The sequence below is a fragment of the Guillardia theta genome, assembly GCF_000315625.1.
Source record: "Guillardia theta CCMP2712 unplaced genomic scaffold GUITHscaffold_10, whole genome shotgun sequence".
NCBI classification, from domain to species: Eukaryota; class Cryptophyceae; order Pyrenomonadales; family Geminigeraceae; genus Guillardia; species Guillardia theta.
Window position 1 is genome coordinate 896285 of NW_005434664.1, and position 18888 is coordinate 915172.

General features: G+C 54.6%; 5 protein-coding genes across 5 annotated transcripts; 2 read left to right on the forward strand and 3 right to left on the reverse strand.

Annotated features, from left to right (window-relative positions):
- Positions 1-3260: 3260 nt before the first annotated feature.
- Positions 3261-3659, reverse strand: GUITHDRAFT_39810 (hypothetical protein; the record flags this gene model as incomplete). Its single annotated transcript, XM_005838868.1, has 1 exon — positions 3261-3659. A coding segment is annotated over one exon (399 nt), but the record flags the coding sequence as incomplete, so codon positions are not given.
- A 1795-nt stretch (positions 3660-5454) lies between these two features.
- On the forward strand, positions 5455-7088 carry GUITHDRAFT_102558 (hypothetical protein; the record flags this gene model as incomplete). The annotated part of the gene is made up of 3 exons (XM_005838869.1): positions 5455-6399; positions 6529-6756; positions 6918-7088. 3 exons carry the CDS (start codon positions 5455-5457, stop codon positions 7086-7088), a joined length of 1344 nt encoding a protein of 447 aa, XP_005838926.1.
- A 162-nt stretch (positions 7089-7250) lies between these two features.
- On the reverse strand, positions 7251-13522 carry GUITHDRAFT_161475 (hypothetical protein; the record flags this gene model as incomplete). Its single annotated transcript, XM_005838870.1, has 9 exons — positions 7251-8498; positions 8607-9243; positions 9289-9342; positions 9387-9479; positions 9528-11349; positions 11391-11416; positions 11853-12710; positions 12757-12972; positions 13151-13522. 9 exons carry the CDS (start codon positions 13520-13522, stop codon positions 7300-7302), a joined length of 5277 nt encoding a protein of 1758 aa, XP_005838927.1. The 3' UTR covers positions 7251-7299.
- Positions 13523-15926: 2404 nt separating this feature from the next.
- On the forward strand, positions 15927-17075 carry GUITHDRAFT_150858 (hypothetical protein). Its single transcript, XM_005838871.1, has one exon. The coding sequence runs from the start codon at positions 15943-15945 to the stop codon at positions 17032-17034; it is 1092 nt and encodes a 363-aa protein (XP_005838928.1). The 5' UTR covers positions 15927-15942; the 3' UTR covers positions 17035-17075.
- Positions 17076-17452: 377 nt separating this feature from the next.
- Positions 17453-18420, reverse strand: GUITHDRAFT_84940 (hypothetical protein; the record flags this gene model as incomplete). Its single annotated transcript, XM_005838872.1, has 6 exons — positions 18252-18420; positions 18123-18181; positions 17999-18071; positions 17798-17944; positions 17688-17735; positions 17453-17632 (listed from the first exon to the last, which is right to left on the reverse strand). The coding sequence occupies exons 1-6, from the start codon at positions 18363-18365 to the stop codon at positions 17453-17455; spliced, it is 621 nt and encodes a 206-aa protein (XP_005838929.1). The 5' UTR covers positions 18366-18420.
- Positions 18421-18888: the final 468 nt, after the last annotated feature.

Genomic DNA, 18888 nt, shown 5'->3' on the forward strand with positions numbered 1-18888 from the left:
ACAGCCCGACGATGAAGGAGTAGATCTTCTCAGATCGTCGTCCAGATAAGCACGACCCTCCTCCCATCGACGATGAGGGCTATGATGTGGTGGATGAGGACGACGAGCAGGAGGAGGAGGAGGAGGAGGAGGAGGGAGTGGGGGAAAGTAGACGAGGTAGAGGCCAAGGAGGGAGGAGGGAGGAGGCGACTTGACCTGCCGCGATCATGGCGGAACAAGTAATCTTCGAGAGGGATGACCTCCGAGCACACGCGAGGGTCTCGAATCATTTCGCTCCTCTGACAAAGAATGTCAGTTGTCTCCTTCTACCCCTTCCTACTCTCTCCCTCCCCGCAACCTTCCTCCTCTGCACTCCCTCTTCATTCACTGCCTCTCTTCCCCTATCCACTCCTCCTCTTCGTCCTTTCCCCTCCTTGCCGACCCTTCTCCTCCCCTTCCCATCCTCCTCCTCCCTCTTCAATCTCCGCTGCCAGTTCTTTCACACCTTCTTCTGCACGTGGCGGAAGTACCATGGGTGGTAAAACTTGTCCAACCGCCGAACCTCTCCGAAGATTCCTGGGCCGACATGAGCGTTTCCTCCTCCTCCTCCTCCTCCTCCTCCTCCTCCTCCTCGATCATAGCGGTCAGACCTGACTCGGCGGATCCTTTGTCAATCATCCTCCCCTCACACGCCACGAGGCTGGAGGAGCTGAAGCCAATGCCCTGGGAAAGAAGCAATGCGTAAGAGAGGAGGGGAGGGGAGGAGAAAGTTAAGGGGAAGGGGAGAGGAGGAGGGAGAGGTGGGAGGGAAGCGGAGAGGAGGAGGAGGAGGGGAAGGGAGAAGGGGGAGGTGGGAGGGAAGAGGAGGGGAGGGGAGGGGAGGATAAAGGTAAGGGGAAGGGGAGAGGAGGAGGGGGAGGTGGGAGGGAACCAATAGTCACCTCGAGGAAGTCAAGCTCTTCTCTCTTCTCTCCAGTTGCTAGATGAAGTGCAAACTCAAGGACCTGTCGAGTCGTCAGAAGAAAATGAAGCCGGAAGACGAGAGCATGTTGTTGTTGTTGTTGTTGTTGTTGATGATGATGATGATGATGATGATGATGATGATGATGATGATGATGACGATGACGATGACGATGACGATGACGATGACGATGATGATGACGATGACGATGACGATGACGATGACAACTTCTCACATTGTCGAAGTGTTCGTAGCTCATGGCAACAAACGGCTCAGCACGAACGAGTTTGATGGTCACGGCTGTGATGACGCCCAGGGTCCCGTAAGAGCCAGGGAGAGCGAAGAAGAGGTCGGAGAACTGAAACGCTCAAGTCAGACACCAAGTATTACGAATGTCCCCCTCAAATTTGAAAAACTCCTCCTTGAGATTGAAGATCCTCTCGTTGATTTGATGATTTGAGGACCCCCACCATGAAAACAAGAGCCCTTTCTTCTCACCTCGTTGTCTGCTGTCGCTGTCACGATGTTCCCATCTCCCAGCACAACCTCCATCCCTGCGATCTGCTGCCCTTTAGAAGTTTGCGCCTCCTGCTCCTGCTCCAGCTCCAGCTCCAGCTCCTGCTCCTGCTCCAGCTCCTGCTCCAGCTCCTGCTCCTGCTCCCCCCCTCTACCCGCCACTCAATTCGTTCCTGCTCCTGCGGCTCCCCCTCCCTCGTCTCCGTACTCCTCTGCCCCCTCTTCTGCCTCTTCTGCTTATTGCCAATCTGCCTCCTCCTCTTGCTCCCCTCTTGCTCCCCCTCCCGGTCGCTTCAGCTATTCGTTCTTTCCATCGCCCTCGCCTCCTCTTCCTCCTCCTCCTCTTTCATACCGAATCATGGAAGAAGCCATGGCGGAAGCTTCCAGACTCTCCTGCGATCCCTGCGATCGCTCCCCCTACCGTGATGTGCCGAAACTAACAGCAAAACAGTCATTTCTTCGATCAAACCGTAGTCTCCTCCTCTTGTCCCTTCCATCCTCCCTCTCCCCTTCCTCCTGCTCCTCCTCCCACCTCGGGCACCACAGGAGGAACAACTCCATAAGGGAGAGTAGCGCGAACCTGACGAATGCTGTCAGACTAGAAACCACAGACGGAAAGCAGGAGAGAAGATAAGGAAGAGGAAAGAGAAGAGCAAAGGGAGCATCAGCATTAGAAAAGAAGATGAAGGAGGAGACGAGCAGAGACAGCAAAAGGCACGAGGGGAAAGAAAACGAAAACATCCAAGGAGGCAGGGTGAGGGGAGCATGGGGGAACGGAACCAGGGACTGCATCGTGACTCGTGGCTCAACGAGGGCTAGCCAGCCGTCCTCCGTCTCCTGCACGCCGATGACTCCGTCCATACCCAGCAGGTCAACTTGAAGGGTCCCATCCTTGTAGGACGAGTCGCGCGGGCAGTGCGACTCGCCTCCTCGTCTCTTCATCGTGATGCGCTGGTCGGGCCTGCGCTTGCCCACCGCCTCTGCGATCCTGCGTACATCCTCCGAGTGCTGCTCTAGAGATTTCCTCTTCACTCCACTCCCCTCCTCCTCCTCCTCCTCCCTCAGGCTGGACGCCTTATCCCCTCCCTCCTCAAAGAGGCTCTTCCACGCCGCCGCCATTGCCGACACCGTCCCGCGCCTGCCGAAGGGGATGCCTTCCTTGCGGAAGTCTCGCTCCTCCTCTCCCGTCACCACCGCCATCGTTGCTCGCGCGATTCTTGCTACAGCTACGGCAGGGCTAGCCTGGCATGAGAGACCGGAGTGAGAAGAAGGCGGAACAAAGGTTGAGGAAGAGGAAGGGGGAGAAGCGATCATGGAGGGGGGGGAAATTTGATGTGGAAGAGAAAGCAAAGATAGAATGACCGGGTAACGGAGGGAACACTACATCGGAGAGAGGGGAAGGAACGAAGAGATGAGAGGGAGGAAGGGAAAGGTCGGTTCCAAAGGAGTGAAGAGGAGGGGGAGGGAGAGAGCGTGGGTTTCCAGGCATCACCGCGATACGAGCTGCATTGGTCACAACTTTCTTCGTCCTTGAAGTCTGACTGACAGTTGGGCTGGCACGTGTGGGACCATTCTCTGCCTTCAACTCGCTCTCCTCCTCGACCCTCGGGGGGTTCCCCTTGAACACTACCTCACCCGTCTCGTCATCGATGATCATGCAGAACTTCCCGTCGTCGGTCATCTCTGGTTGCCGTAGGATCCTTCCTCGCCACTCGAACACATCGGGGCGATCCTTAACAGGCTCGCTCTCCTTAAGGATAGAGCGCCAGATCTCTTGCTCGATCCCCTCCTCCACGGGGATCAGATCGTCCTCCTGTGAGGCCTCGGACGTCACGCTCCGGGTCCTCGACGGGTTCTCGCTCGTTCCCACATCCAAGTGCTCCTCAAGTATGCGCACCACCTGCTCCTTCCTCATCATCGCCGCCTGCTTGACAACATTCCTGCCATAGCGATCCATGGCCTCCGGATTTGCTCCCTTGCTCAGGAGAAGCTTCACCAGCTCAGCTGAGCCCGAGCAGGCAGCTTGCATCAACGCTGTTCTCCCGTTGTAAGTCTTGCCGATACCCTCCACGTCCGCCCCAGCTGCCAGCAGCATCACCGCCGCCTTCAGGTCCTGCTGCATCACTGCGAGCATGAGGGCAGTGCGCCCGAACTCGTCCGTCGCATCTGGACTCGCTCCCAGCTGCAGGATCATCTCGATCATGTCTTCTCCTCCTCCCAGCTGCACAGCCTTGCAGAGTGCGAAGTTGGCACTCACCACATCAGCCTGGATCATGTCTTGAATCACGAGCAGGTCGTTGAGCTTGATCGCGTTCTGCAGCTCCATGCTCACTGCATTCTGCTGTATGTCGTCTGTCTGGCCCGATCCTGGCCTGATCATCATGCTCGGCATCGATGATCTCCTGACGCGCAGACCTCTTGGAGTCGGAGCTGGAGGGCGAGGACGAACGGCAGCCGCACGGTGTACTGGCGAACTGATCCGCAGGCCAGCTGGCGCGAAGGAGGAGACACTGTGGCAGGATAGGAAGACCACGGCCGTTACCACCAGAAAATCTCTTCCTCTCGACATGATTGAGAGTCTCGGTCGCTGCATCCTCTTCATCGGGACCCCGCCGCTCGAGCCTTCCATGGCAGCGAGTGGCTTCAGGTCGGCAGCTAGGTCACTCGAGCAGAACCTGGAGCGAGCAGAGCAGGAAGACAGGAGGCTTCCTTCAGAAGGAGAGCGGAGAATCCATGATGTCTCAGCATGATCCTTCCCCCGTCGCGCTTCCTCCTCCTCGCACCTTGCGCGCGCCTCTCCCGCCATGTTGGGCGTCGCCCCGACGGGCCTGTGAGTAACAAAATATTTAGTTAATCTGTTTTCAGTAGTTAATCCACTATGGTCATAATTACTCACTGAATGAGGTTGGCCTGGCACGCCGTGCGGCAGTGACGACCCGGCCCGGCCCGGCGAACCCGGCCCGCCGGGCCGGCGTTGAGCGCCGGGCGGCCGGGCGGCGGCGGCCGGTCAACCCGGTGACCGGACGGACCGGGGTTCACGCCCCGTGCCGGGCGGCCGGCCGCGCCGGGGGGCCCTCAGGGCCTGCGCACTGCCGCCGTGCGACGGTCGGACTGTGACCGTCGGACTCGTCCGTCAACCATTGAACCCGGCGCGCGGCGCGCGGCGGGGGACTTGCCAGTGAGAGTCCTGCGCGCAGCCTGGCAAGTTAAGTGAAGGTATCCGTTACTAAGTTTGGGGGACAGCAGTCGGCAGGATTGGGTTTGGTTCTCGCTGTCACACAGTGTCTTTCTCTTCGGGGCTCGCCAGTGTCAGGGTCAAGCCTCCTCATCTCCTGATTGTCCTCGTACTGATTTTCAACTTAACTTTGAGTAAAGAACCGCTCAACGGCAAAAAATTGTACCGAGGAGGAACTAGATGAGTAATCATTCATTGAATTCCGCAGCCTGCAGTGCGGCCAGACTCTTCGGCGGGCGGCTTGACGAGCTTCGAGCCTCGGGCAACAAACTCGCCCACCCCTCATTTCTCACCATGAACGAACCGGTGGTCATCTCAGGATCTCAACTCCTTAGAGGGCCAGGGGTACTTTTTCGGCATGAAAACAGGGGTAGCACATTGATGTCCAACGGCATTTTCTATTGGTACAAATTTTACAATAATCCAGTACAAATATATTTTATATTGTTACGATGTTTTAAAATATAATTTTATATGTGTACAGGAAATTATGACTACCCCTGTGTTTATCAGACTTTGTCGTGTCAAAGGTAGGGTGGGGGTGGGGCAAGGGGGGGGGCGAGGGGAAAGGAAATATAGGAGCAGCCAAGACGGTGCTTACCAAAGGAAACCTCATCCTCCTCTGCTCTACCTCTTTCTAGAGTTCAACCACTCTTCGCTCTACAGCTGTTCTTTGCTCATTGCCTTGCTTGCTATTCTTCTTTGATCTATTCGATCCTGCAAACAGTACATCACTACTTGTTTTCCCAGTTGCTTTTTGAGAATGTGTGCACACGTTTCTGCTCCAAAGACGCCCAAGGCTCAGAGGTCTCCACAGGGAGATCGCTTCATCCCCAAGAGAAGTGCCATGGATGGTGAAATGGCCTTCTTCAACTTGTGTGCTAATGAAAACTCAAACCCTCAAACCCCGAGTTCGGCCAAGAAGACGCCAGGTAAGGATCAGTACAAGTCGACACTGGCAGACTCGATGGGAATGGGACAGACCAACAAGCCTCACAAGATTCTGACGTTGCAGGCCGATGCCCCCAAGCCACCTGAAGGACACTTGAACAGTCAGCGAGTGCTGTACACGCAGAACAAGGTAAGTGACATGAAGAAGAAGGTGAGCATGCGGTATATCCCCCAGGCGCCAGAGAAGATCCTTGATGCTCCCGAGCTGATGGATGACTACTACCTCAACCTGCTCGACTGGTCCAGCACCAACATCCTCGCGGTCGCTCTCTCGCAGACCGTCTACCTCTGGAACGCGTCCACTGGCTCCATCGAAGAGCTCTGCACCACGCAAGGAGAGGACGACTACATCACCTCGGTTGCGTGGGTGCAGGACGGCAACTACATCGGAGTCGGGACGAACAACCAGGAGGTTCAGATCTGGGACGTGGGCGGCATGCGACAGATTCGCACGATGAAGGGGCACAGAGGGAGGGTGTCGTCACTGGCCTGGAACAGTCACATCCTGAGCAGCGGAAGCAGAGACAGCTCCATCATCCACCATGACGTGCGCATTGCTCAGCACGTGACGGCCAGGCTGGAAGGAGCTCACACGCAGGAAGTTTGCGGGCTCAAGTGGTCGTGCAACGGGCAGCAGTTGGCCTCTGGCGGCAACGACAACATCCTCAACGTGTGGGACATGGGGCAGACCACGCCACGTCATCAGATCTGTCACCACCAGGCTGCCGTGAAGGCGCTTGCCTGGTGCCCTCATCAGGTAACAAGGCTGTTCCTCTCCTTCCCTCCATCCCTCCTGTTCTTCTCAACAGCTGAGCCCTTCCCATGCTGAGCCCTTCCCATCCCCCCTTCTTCCTGCCCCTTGTTCTCGTCATGATCAAGTTGGCAGGCGAACCTCTTGGCGTCGGGAGGAGGGACGGCAGACAGGAAGATCTGCTTCTGGAACACGACGACAGGAGCCCTGCTGCAGGAGGTCGACACTAACTCGCAGGTATGCTCCCTCATGTGGTCCAAGCACGAGAAGGAGATCCTCTCCTCGCACGGCTTCACGCAGAACCAGTTGACCCTCTGGAAGTATCCTTCCATGGTCAAGGTTGCGGAGCTCACCGGACACCAGGTCAGTGTCTTTGTCCTCGTCCTCGTCCTCGTCCTCGTCCTCGTCCTCGTTCTCCTCTCCTTTCTCCCTCCTTTCCCTCCCTACTGCAACAATGCTCCCTCCCCCTCTTTCTCCTCCTCCTTCTCCTCCTCCTCCTCCTTCTAGATCTGACCATGATACAGAGCCGCGTTCTTCATCTTGCCTGCTCGCCGGACGGCAACACGGTTGTGTCAGGAGCGGCAGATGAGACTTTGCGCTTCTGGAAAGTGTTTGGCAACGACAGCTCGAAGCTGGACAAGAGCAAGGCTTCGTTCCAGAGCGCCTCGCTCGCTCGCGCCTCATCGATCAGGTAAGTATTTGTTTCTTGTTTGCTAACATGGTTCAGCCTGTCTTGGTTGTTCTCGTCAACATTTTTTGGCTGTTTCTGCTGAGATTGAGCTGGTTCATAGCCAGCGCAGCCTATCAAGTCAAGAAGGATACCAACGAAGTGAGTGGTAGTTGAAATGATTCATATACAAGAAAAGGGAATAAAGAAACACGTGACGATGATAACTTGTACTTCTATCATATGACCTTCAAGGTCTTGGTGATCTGATCGACCTGCTTGACGATCTTCGACCGTCTCAGCTTGGATTTAGAGATCTCTTCTTCGATGCTCACCACGTCCCTCCATGCGAAGAGACGCATGAACTCGATGAGGTCAATCTTCCCGTCTGCTGACACGCTACACCCCAGCTGCATCAGGTCCACGTCTTCCATTCTCAGCTTCTGGAAGCCTCTTCGCAGCTCTGCCTGGGTCACCACAAAGTCTCCGTTGTTGTCGAGAAACGTGAAGGCGTCAGTCACCCGGTCGAACACAGCCTGCAGCCGCTTCTGGATCGTTGCATGCTTCCCGGTCAGCTGGTGTCGAGCTCGGATCGCCACGGGCCCCGCGCGTCTCTGCTCGGGGTTGATGTGCATGGCGGCCTTGAGGAGCTTCTTGTTGTTGGTCTCCTTCCTGCTCTTGTTGGCCCGCGCGATCGCCTGGAGCCTGACGATCTTCTTCATGTCTCTGTCATCGAACTCCGACTTTCCCTCCATCTCCAGCAGCTGACTCGCCAGTCGCTCTCGCCGATGCTTCTTCCTCGCCTGCATTCCCCGCATCCTCTTCTGGATCAGCGTGGCCGCCAGCTTGTGCTTCGACTCGTGCATGATCGTCGCGCTCTCCATGTAGCAGTCCTGCAGCCGAGACATGAAGTCCTTGAACTGAGCGAACGTGAGCTCGTGGGTGTCGTTGGTCCCCTCGCTCCCTCCTCCAAGGTTCCTCCTCCTCGCCGACTGCCTGAACGACCTGACGACGTCCGTCTTGCTCAGGCAGCTGGGGATGAGGTGGTAGTGCTCGACCAGGTTGATCGCCTCCCCGAGGCTCATGGTGGTCAGTCGACCTGACGTCACTCCCATCGCTGTCTCGTCGCTGTTGAAGCTGTTGAAGAGCTTCTCGTTCACCTGCAGCCGCACGTCCCCGAACACAACCTGCAGCTCTTCCTCCTCCTCCTCCTCCTCCTCCTCCTCCTCGCTCGCAGACGTGATCCCGTCGTCAGACGCCATCTCCACCTCCTTCTCATACACGCTCTTGGCCCGCGTCATTCGCCCCGTGCTCGCGCTCGAGGACGTGCGGCCGACCTTGACGTGCGGGAGCTGGTCGAGAGGGACGAGGAGATGCTGGTCTGCTGCTGAGCCCCTGCTGGGAAGGGTTCGAAACTTCATCCTGATTCCCTGCCGCACTGGAGCCACAGAGGTCAGCAAGGCCAGAGAGAGAAAGGGAGGAAGGAGAAAGGAGGAAGGAGGAAGGAGGAAGGAGGAGGGAGGAGGGAGGACGAGTGGGCAGTCACCTGAACGACGATTGAGGGAGATGATATTCCGGACTGACTTGTCGAAACTGTCGGAGAAGGGGAGGATGGCTCGAAAAAGCGACTGAACTTTGTCCACCTCGAAGGTGAGACCGCTCCTGAAGAGAATCTCCTGCACCTGCTCCAGCGTAGCCCCGTACGAATCCTGCAGTATGACCTCCAGCACAGCCTTGAGCAGCGCAGAGCCGAACATGCCCTCCATCCGGCTCAGCAGGTCGTCCGACACGATCTCGCTGGTGTTGGACTTGAGCTGGCGCAAGGACAGGGGATGGATCTTGAGCTTGATGTAGGACTCGATGCAAGCTGCGAGGCTGCGAAGGTAGAGCGGGTTGTCAGCCTGCGCTCGACCGAGGATGGGCTTCAGGTCCTGGGTGATCTTCCTGGCCCCGGTGGACAAGAGCATGCGCTGGAAGATGACTCTCTTCTCCGTGTCGTTGAGGGGCGGCAGAACGATGTGGGCGAGAGGGTTGGGATGTTTCAGCCCTCGGAGGCTCTCGGCACAGGGGTTCTTGCTGTCCACTGTGAAGAGGACGAGGAGGGAGCCCTTGCAGATCGCCACGAGCCGGCAGATCAACTCTCTCTCCTCCTCGTCCAGCCCGTCCAGGATCAAGAGGAGTTTCTGCCGGGTGGTCAGCACCAAAGGGAGGAGGAAGGGAGGTCTCACGGAGTTGACGTCTCGATACCTCGCAAGCTCCGCCACCCTGTCTCGCAGGATCTCCTGGCAGGGCGTTCAGACACGCCTCGATGCGAGTCAGCGGCTACCTCAAGACGCTTCCAGCTAGCAGGGAAGATGTCTTGCTCGTCGAGCACAGCAGAGCAGAGGTAGGAGAGGACGTCTTTGGTGGTGTGCCAGACCTGCAGTCCAGGTAAGGGCGGGGAGAGGGAGGAGCTGAGAAAATGTACCATCTTGAAGAAGTAGATCATCTTGAAGTTCTGCTCGTCGAAGATCGCAAAGTCCTGCTGCACAACCCTTGCTAGGATGTCGTCGTCGTTCTTCAGCAGGACGTCAGCTGGGGGATGGCTGTCGTCGTGCACTTTCAGCTCGCTCTCGCTGCCCACGTTGAGGTTGGTCAGCACTTGCTTCACCATCTCCGGTGTGCCCGGCCGGTTCTTGGACAGCGAGAAGTTCATGGCAGCGACGATGCCGAGGGTGGCGCTTTGGAGCTTGCTGGGCCGCTTCTCCTCCTTGGCGTCTGCGGCGAGGTGACTCTTGAAGGCGCTGGGCTTGAGGACTTGGACGAACTTGGCGAGGAGGGAGGACTTGCCGCTGCCATGCTCGCCCGTCAGGTACGACACCAGCACTCCCTGCAGGAAGAGGCACTGGAAGAGCCTCCTCAACGTCTGCACTTGGCTGCCGTTGTCAGCAAACACCAGCGGCTGAACGTAGGACATGACAATCTGCTCCTGCCGCGCCTGCTCCGTCAAGAGTCTGTTCACTGCCACCTTCGAGCGCGAGCAGGGGAAGCGCTGGCGAAGAACGTTCCAGAGCCGCGAGAAGACAGTCATGCCGAACTCCTCCATGCCCACCAGGCTCACGTGCTTGCAGCTCTTCCTGGCATCAGTGGAAGACACGTCTTGGTTGGGAGCGTAGGAGTGGAACCTCGGGGAGTAGTGGACGACGTTGGGACTGGCGGTCTTGTTGAGGAGGCTCTTGAACTTATGGTTCTTGCCCATGGCCGTCTCGTCTCGCTCTATGAAGTACTCGCGCACCTGCGGCGGCACCTGGGCCTGGAACTCCGGGTCCGAGAGGAAGGCGTTGTCTCTGATGCAGATGAGCGAGTCGTTGGGCCTCTCGAACGTCCAGCCGCGCAGCTCGTTGAACTCACCGTGAAGGCCTGCAGGAGCATCAGACGAGGGACTGAGAGGAGGGACTTCACCGCATCGGGTCTCGAGCTCTTGCACAGACACTCCTTTCCTGACGGCCTCCATCATCTTGCTGAAGTCACCCTGCTTCAAGAGTGAAGATCGCTCCAGCCTCCTCGTGTCCCTGCTGTCCACGATCCTCCCTCTCTTCTCCCCGATCAGCGACACCATCAGGCACTGCTTCATCTTCCTCGCCCTGCTGTCGAAGTTCCTCACGCTGCAGGAGAGGAGGGTCTCCAGTCTCTGGATGATGTCGTCTCGGTTCCCGTGCACCATGGAGGAGGACAGATCCTTCCACTGCAGTCGCAGCCGCAGGTCCAGGCACTTGATGGCCAGAGCTGGGAAGACGTACCGGTTAAGGAACTCCCGCTCAGCATGCATGTCGTCCAGGTTGCTGCTGAGGTAGATGTCAACCGTATCCCAAGACCCGTCGACGTCTTGGAAGGATTGGCCGAGGATGAAGCTCGTCTGAATGAGGCTGCTCTCCTCGTCGCGGATCTGGGAGACTACAGTCTCCAGCATCTTGGACGGCATCACCTTCCTCTGCGACTGCTTCGTCGAGAACCGAAACTGCAGGTCCAGCGTCGCCTTGCGCAGCATCGGATTCCCGTCCATCCCCGACGACTTCCAGGTGACAGGCTTCTTGGTGCCTACCTTGCAGATCTCGTAGGTGCGGGAGAACTTCTCGTCGTGCTTTGAGTGACACTCAGCTAAGACGTCCTCTACCGACACCACGATCTCCCCCAGCACGCTCTTCACGCCCTTGTCATGGCACAGCACCACAACCTCCTGGTTCACGTCATGAATTAGCAGATGCACGGCTTGTTCGAAGGACGGGTAAACAAAGTCTCCCCCGCTGTTGCTGACATGTCACAACATACAGGCTGCAACCTTCACCTCTACCTGAATTTTGCTTGATGAACATGTTCCTGTGACGATCGAAGGTTCCTTGAACCAACAGGGTCAGGAGATGTACAGGAGTGCTGAGCTGCTTACGATGATCCTGACTTGTTCTCTTGCCGATGAATACCTCTCAACTGCACTGTTACGATCGGTTCCGCAATGTTTGTGTGATCAGGTCGAGGCCAATTGTTTCCACGACTAATGTACACCTCGATCGCCTGCACCATAGTCATTATCTTCATCATCGTTGTCAATAATCGTTCTATCATCATCACCTCTATCATCATCATCGTAGTCGTTATCAACATCAACATCATCATCATCATCATCATCTCCATCATCATCATCTCCATCATCATCAACAACAACAACATAGTCATTATCATCTCCATCGTCGTCGTCGTCGTCATCATCGTCAGCATTGCTACCGATGTTACAAAGAAAGATTCGATTACATCTTACCTTGATGTATTCGCTGAATTTGATGAGAGCAACACCGTCGACGTTTCCTTTCGACCTGTCTGCTTCTGGGCATCTGATCTCCAAAATGTCTATAAGGTCTGAAGGAACCTGCGCCGCGTCTGCGATGTGAACACAAAGAGTTCGCTCGTACTCCCTACGAGGCTTCTCGTGGATCCAGGTCTTGTAGGGTATCGACACGGTGAGGAAGAGAAAGTCTTCCTTGTCCGACTCGTCCCATAGAGAGACGAGATCCAAGAATTCCCTCGTGTACTTGAGCGGGGAGTCGGGGACCTTGAGGTATGACCCCAGCTTAAGGATGCTCTCATTCTCGAGTGAGTACTTCTCCATCCCGCTCTTGTGCAGCAGCGATCGGGACGATTGAATCCTCTCCGTCAGCTTCTCCAGGGAAAATGAGAACTTGTGCGTCGTGTCGGCGTCAAAGAAGGAAGGAATGCCGTACTCTTGAGCTCGCATCAGCTGGATTTTGACGTGCACGTATCTCATCACATCGTCAACTAACAATTTTCTCCCTTCCAGCTTCTCCACGTTCTGCTTTGTTTCTTCAACTTTCCCAGACTGACCTTTGACCTTCTTCTTTCCCGATGGAGTTCGTGAAAGCTGCTCATATTGAGCAATCTCATCCGTGAGTTCGTCGTAAATTTGAGAAACGACGTCTTGAAAATAGCTCACAATTTCTTCACAATCGTGTTTGACAACATTTCGCTTGGAGGAATAAGCTGCCGTGAACAACATGCTCGGTTTCTCAAACAGCATACGAAAGTTGTCCCGGAGAAACTCCTTGTAGGCGACCAACCTTGAATCGAGAGCCGCGTCGCTCTCGATAGCAATCCAATGTCGCTGTAAGCAGCGTCAGACATGACATGAATCAACAAGAACAGGCAACCTCGTAGGTGTCGATGATAGACTGTATTCCGTTCTCAAGCAACTTTCTCCATAGAAAACGAAGATCACACATAATCAATTCGAAAGCTCGCCAATCGTGTTTGCTCGCAATGATTTCAGGAAGAACGATGTAAGCATTTGGTTCTGGAACACTCCATGAACAGTCGAAGTTGGGATCAGCTATGGAGATAGCATTTTGCTTGATCGCAACGTATATCTTGTACAGTAGCGACAAGTCCTTGGGCATCACAAGCGTGAAATGCAGGAGATGTTTCATTTCGTTCTCTTTCTTGGTAGATATCAAGGTCAAACTCGATCTTCGTGATCGCACCATGACTAATCATGCAAGCCGTTAGAGCGCTGTGAAGGAGGAGAAGCAGGGGCATCGGTCTCACCTTTCGTGCTCTTGCGATGCAGCCCGTCCAGGAAAGCCTTCTTCCTCTGCTCGAACGGGCTGTCGCCTCCAGCTGCAGAGTGCTTTCTTCCTTCGTGCCCTTGGAAGGGGAGGGCAGCAGCACTTGAGTCGGATGTATGGGAGGACAGGAGATGGGTCGATCCCCGACTTGACCCTTAGGCTGACTATCATGATGGTGGAAAACTTGATACAAGCAGATGCCCTTGCGCATGCGGAGGCTGAAGTAAGGAAGCTCATTCAAGGCAGTCCTCGCTCCTCCCGTCAGCCTGAAGGCGTCGAGGCTTCCACGAGGATATCGCCAACTGTGCTTGCCGACGCTTCCGGCGTCTCTGAGAGAGTCAGGCGAAGCCATCGCGTCGTTGACTTCAGTGCTCTCTCACTTGAGAGTCAGCGCTTTTCTTCCCGCCATCCTCGGCGTTACTGATGCAACCCACTGCCAGTCTGCTTTGGTGCCGCCAGGGACCCTGCGACCGGGCCATGGACGGTCCATCATGATTCTAACGGCTCCACCCCTCGTCCCAGCTCGCCTCAGAACTTTCAGTCATGTTACGGCGGATCGAATTACAGCCGGGCGGCCAGTAGTGTCACGCCGCCGGGGTGCCACCAACGGGCTCGGGCGGCCCGCCGACCGCCGGTCACCGTGACGGTGAACTCGAACTGAGCTGTGCCACCACTGGCTGTGACGGACGCCGCGGCCACGGTGACCGGCCCGGGCGACCGTACGGCCGGCGGTCCGATCACATGGTGATGAAGCGGGCCATCCGTGCCGCGCGGCGCGGCGTGCGGCAAAAAAATCCGAGTGTCGGTGACCGGCGGCGGCGGACTCCGGGTTCAGTGTCCTCGCGCCGCGGCGTCCGGGAGCCGGCAGTGCCGCCGGCCTGCGGGCCGGCCCCGGCGGCGGATGGCAAGTTCGCCGAGGCGGGCTTCTGTTCATATAAACAAATAGGGTCCCCACCCTATTGGACATCATCCCCCACCCCTGCACTTTCCCTAGTACTACCCAGGCTTGGAAAGAGAGCTCGAACCCCTTTCATGCGTCTACCCCCCTCTTCGAGGTGGGTCTTCTTACGCTTCGTCGTAAGAGAGGCGGCCCCCGATCAACTCGGACTCTCGTGACTGAGGACGTGAACCGAAAGGCTCTCCCGCTGGATGCCGGGGGTGGGGGTGGACAAGGAAGGGGTGTGCCTCCAAGAACAGGGTTGTGAGATGGAAAGGATGAAATTTCAGGGGTAGGGTAGTAGTTCCTAAAACACTGAAATGGTTGAGCGGGGACGAGGGTCAGGTTGAGATAGTGGAGAACGAACCCCCAAACCGGTCTATATCCGGGAGAGAGTCAGAGGGGTCCGGTGGTCCATGGCATAATTCACAACCAGGGAGGTGGGGTAGGACGGAATCACAGAGATTCACATAGCTTTTCTTACGTGACCCCCCACACAATCTAAAGGCCATTTTGACAAGAGTTCTTCAAAATGGTGAATTATCAACATTTATATCCAAATTGATACATTTAATTTTAAATATCCCAACAAAAAAGTGATGACAGGTTCTGATTAGAAGGTGTGTTGGAAAACTAGCATGTGAGGTCGCTAGCCTGTGTGGGTAGGGGTGAATATTGGGAACAAGGGGGGGTTAAGTACGTACTCACTTCTTGAGGGGTGGGGGTTCAAGCTTGGATGAACAGAAAGTTTGTGGTTCACGGTTGGGGTGAACACCAAGAGCGAGGTCGAGGGGTGGGGTAGTAGGATTTGATCGGGGTGTGACCACCTCATATTTCTAGTCCGCTAGACTGGCAATATTAGGGTGGGTAGTATCACGTGATGCACACATGAGGCTTGAATGTCTTTACCTCATCCTTTAGTATGCTTATTCTAATCAAAGTTGGCGATCTTTTTTTTTAGAGAAGAGAAGATCCACACAATCAATCGTGAAGCTACTATATAAACATTCATGAAGCGGATAGATAATTGCTCATCAACGCCATAAAAGGCAGAAGAGGGGGGCGGTAAAGGATGGGAGGGTGGGCTGTTCAAAAATGGTGGTAGGGGTACCAGTAAGCCGAGGGTACATCCTTCGCAGTGTGGTGGGCAAAGGGGTGGTACGTATAAGAACCATAGCGAGGCGTAGAGGGAAATGATGGGGTAGGGGTGTGAAGTTTTGGTATCATGAAATCAATCAGGGTGGTAATGGGTAGTTGGCAAAGGTCTATCCCGGGGGTAGGGTGATTCAAGGAGGGCGGCATCCTTGTGGAATATTGCATAGTTGGGGGTTGGAGCCAATTTGTTCATCAAAGTTAGGGTGGGGTGGTAAAATGAGGGTTGGTATAATGAAGGGTAGGTGGTGTGTGAGTGGAGTGAAATTGAAGGGTGGGGTGGGGGTTGAAACATGAAAGGAATTGTAAGGGGGCGGGGGTCCATTTGGCGCGTGGGGGACGAGAGGTCTCTAAGAGGTGGGGTGATACGAAAAGGGGGGTATAGTCCATCACCGGTTATGTCAAATCATGGATAAAGCACCGGTGTTCGATAGAATTTTAAACTAGCTGGTACAAGGGATTTGTACACCGGTATATTTCAGCATTTTTTGATGGTATGAACAGGGTGGGGTAACAGGAATTGTCTAGGGTGGGTACCATCAACAGGGCTTGGACCGGGTGATGCAATATTTTTGCGAAGGGTGGGGTGGTTACGTATAGGGTCCCCGGGTCAATGGGGTGGGGGGGTTAAGTGGGATGACGGGGTGGCAGAACGCGAACCCCCAGTCGCCGCGTCCTCCGCCATGTACAGACCGGCGCTGCTCCTTGCGCTCTGCGCTGCCGCTTCTGCCTTCCAGGCTCCGTTCCTCTCTTCTTCCTCATTCAGAGGAGCTTCTCTTGCCAAGGGAGTCACCCCTGCTGCTCCTCGTGCTCGCGCATGTGGACCTATGATGGGTATCAAGGAGCTCAGAGATCGTGTCACCTCGGTGAAGAACACCAAGAAGATCACCTCTGCTATGCGCCTCGTTGCTGCTGCCAAGGTTCGTCGTGCTCAGGATGCCGTTCTCAAGACCAGGCCCTTCTCCGAGACCCTCCAGAAGGTTCTCGGTGGATTGATCCAGCGCTTGAAGAAGGACAACTTCGACTCCCCTCTCATGACCGAGCGCGCTGTCAAGAAGGTTCTCCTCGTGATCATGACCGGCGACCGTGGACTTTGCGGAGGATACAACTCGTATGCCATCAAGAAGGCAGAGGGTCGTATCAGGGAGCTCTTGGCCCAGAACATCGAGGTCGACCTCGTCACCATTGGAAACAAGGGAAACCAGTACTTCAAGAAGCGATACAACGTTGTCAACAGCTACACCATCGGAAACTCTCCCACCGCTGATCAGGCCACTCCTATCGCCCAGAACCTCCTCGCCACCTACCTCGCTGGAGATGCTGACCGTGTTGAGCTCCTCTACACCAAGTTCACCTCCCTCATCTCTTCTGAGCCATCTGTCCGCACTATGCTTCCCCTTAGCCCAACTGGTATCGAGGCCGAGGGTGATGAGATCTTCCTCATGACCTCCAAGGATGGAAGCTTTGGTGTTGAGCGTGCTAGCTCGGGCAAGGTGGAGCCCCAGCAGTTCCCCAAGGACATGATCTTCGAGCAGGATCCTGAGCAGATTCTTTCCGCTATCCTTCCCCTCTACTTCAACGGTCAGATCCTCCGCCAGATGCAGGAGTCTGTCGCCTCCGAGCTTGCTGCTCGTATGACCGCCATGCAGTCTGCCTCTGACAACGCTTCTGACCTCATCAGGGACCTTACCAGGCAGATGAACCGTCAGCGTCAGGCTGCCATCACACAGGAGATCTCTGAGATCGTTGCGGGAGCTTCCTCGGGTGCCAACTAAGTTGTTAACAGTATGATGATATAAACAAGGAGAACGGATTCTTTGATACGCTGGTGATGTAAATCTCCATGCGACTGCGGCCTTCTGTTATTCCTGTACATCAATCCGATACGTGTCCTGATCGAATGTTCCTGTAACTTGTTGGTTCCTTCCAACAAATCGTCAATAGAATAGTGCAAAAGGTATGTAAGGTGTGCATCGATGTCTGCCGTTGGCATGGTGTCCAATCGCTGAAGATCAAAGTTGATGTAAACAATTGGATTCAGTATAAACATTGGTAGGCAAAGAAGCATGTTCTTCGTGAAATTTTCACCAAGGAACATTTGCTCGACTTCTTTATGATTCATCATACAGCATCATCCTAGAATTCCAAGCCAACCGCCACGTGGTGAAGCAACCAACTCGATGACCTGAACAATCACTTTTTCGGCTTGTGTATCCTGTAGCCATAAATTCTTGGTACATATCGTTCCGTTTGTCTTGGCGGTTTGATGTCTGGATACTGTAGCAGAAGAAGATGAGGAAGGGAAGTGGTGAAGAAAGCTCCGTCAAGTCTGGATTTAGCGGTGTACATGTCCTCACAGCTAGGACAAAAAACCTACACACGGTCAAGAGTCAGCAAGCCTTCATCCGTGCCGACACACACGACCAACCTTGACCGCTTCTTCGTGCGGCACGTCTGAAATAGCTGCTGGCAAAACCTTCCAAGGATAGATTCGTGTCAAATTCAATTATGGACAGATCGAGGGGCAAAGTTTCTCACTGGCTGATCTTTGCAGAATACTCGGGGGCATCTGCCATATTCCGCATTGTAGTACTTTTCAAGAACCGCGTTGAGGCCAGCGCTTGTTAAAACGTATCTTGCATGTATCAGACCATACAAATATTCGGCAGAAGATTCAATTTTGGCCTATCATAAATCTCATGAATCAAATCACAAAGGACTTCTCATGTTAAGACGTACCTGTCTGTCATCAGTTGGCGTCTCTTCCATTCTTTCAATGTCCAAAATCATATCCAACGCTTCATTATAATGGCTGAAGGTAAGTAAGAAAAATTGGGAATCGACCATGCTGTCTGTTTCTTACGGCACGAGAGCGCGTAGGCCATAGAGATTAAAGTTGTCTTCTACAAATTCTCTGTCAACCTGAAAATCGATTTCAGATGTTAACCAGATTTTGAAATCTTCACTATTGCGAGGAAAGAAGTTATCTCACCTCGCATAGGAATTCATGCCCTTTTCTCGAGCAAAACCATCCAATCCAGCTATATTCAGCATCATCTTCACTCGTCGAGTATTCATAGTCATCTCTATCTGAAACTTCTCCCATCACGAAGTAACCAATTTAGCAAGGCCGATGCTCTTCTCGATATTTTGTGCTGTCTGGAAAATCAAACCGAAATCAGTCAAACGATGGAACAAATGGACGCATCAACAGAATCGAGCAATGTCTGTACATACAAATGTCGTTATTCTCATAGCTATCTGATCCCATTTCTCCACAGTTTGTATGATCGCATGGAGAATACTATCTAATTGGTAATCACTGTAAAACTCTTAGTCCTTGAAATCTACTGAACCTTTGATATGCAACCTTGATAGCATAGCCTTACTCGAATAAGTCGCCAAGCATCCACACTTCAACAAGACAGAAATGGTAGGGACATTGACAGAGAGACTTTTGGCCTCCATCTCTGAATCGCCATTTAGTAGGGATTCAATGTCCCTGAGCAGGAGCAGGGGCATCATCGATGCTACTTTGTCCGGCCCCTCATCGTCATGCTGCCTGCATGCTCCCTCCGCCCATAGAACACGACATCACATACATGTCATATCAGTGCCAAGACCATTCT

What these genes read in the sequence shown, in the direction of transcription:
- GUITHDRAFT_150858 (XM_005838871.1), top strand. Translation starts at nt 15,943, where the DNA reads ATGTACAGACCGGCGCTGCTCCTTGCGCTCTGCGCTGCCGCTTCTGCC.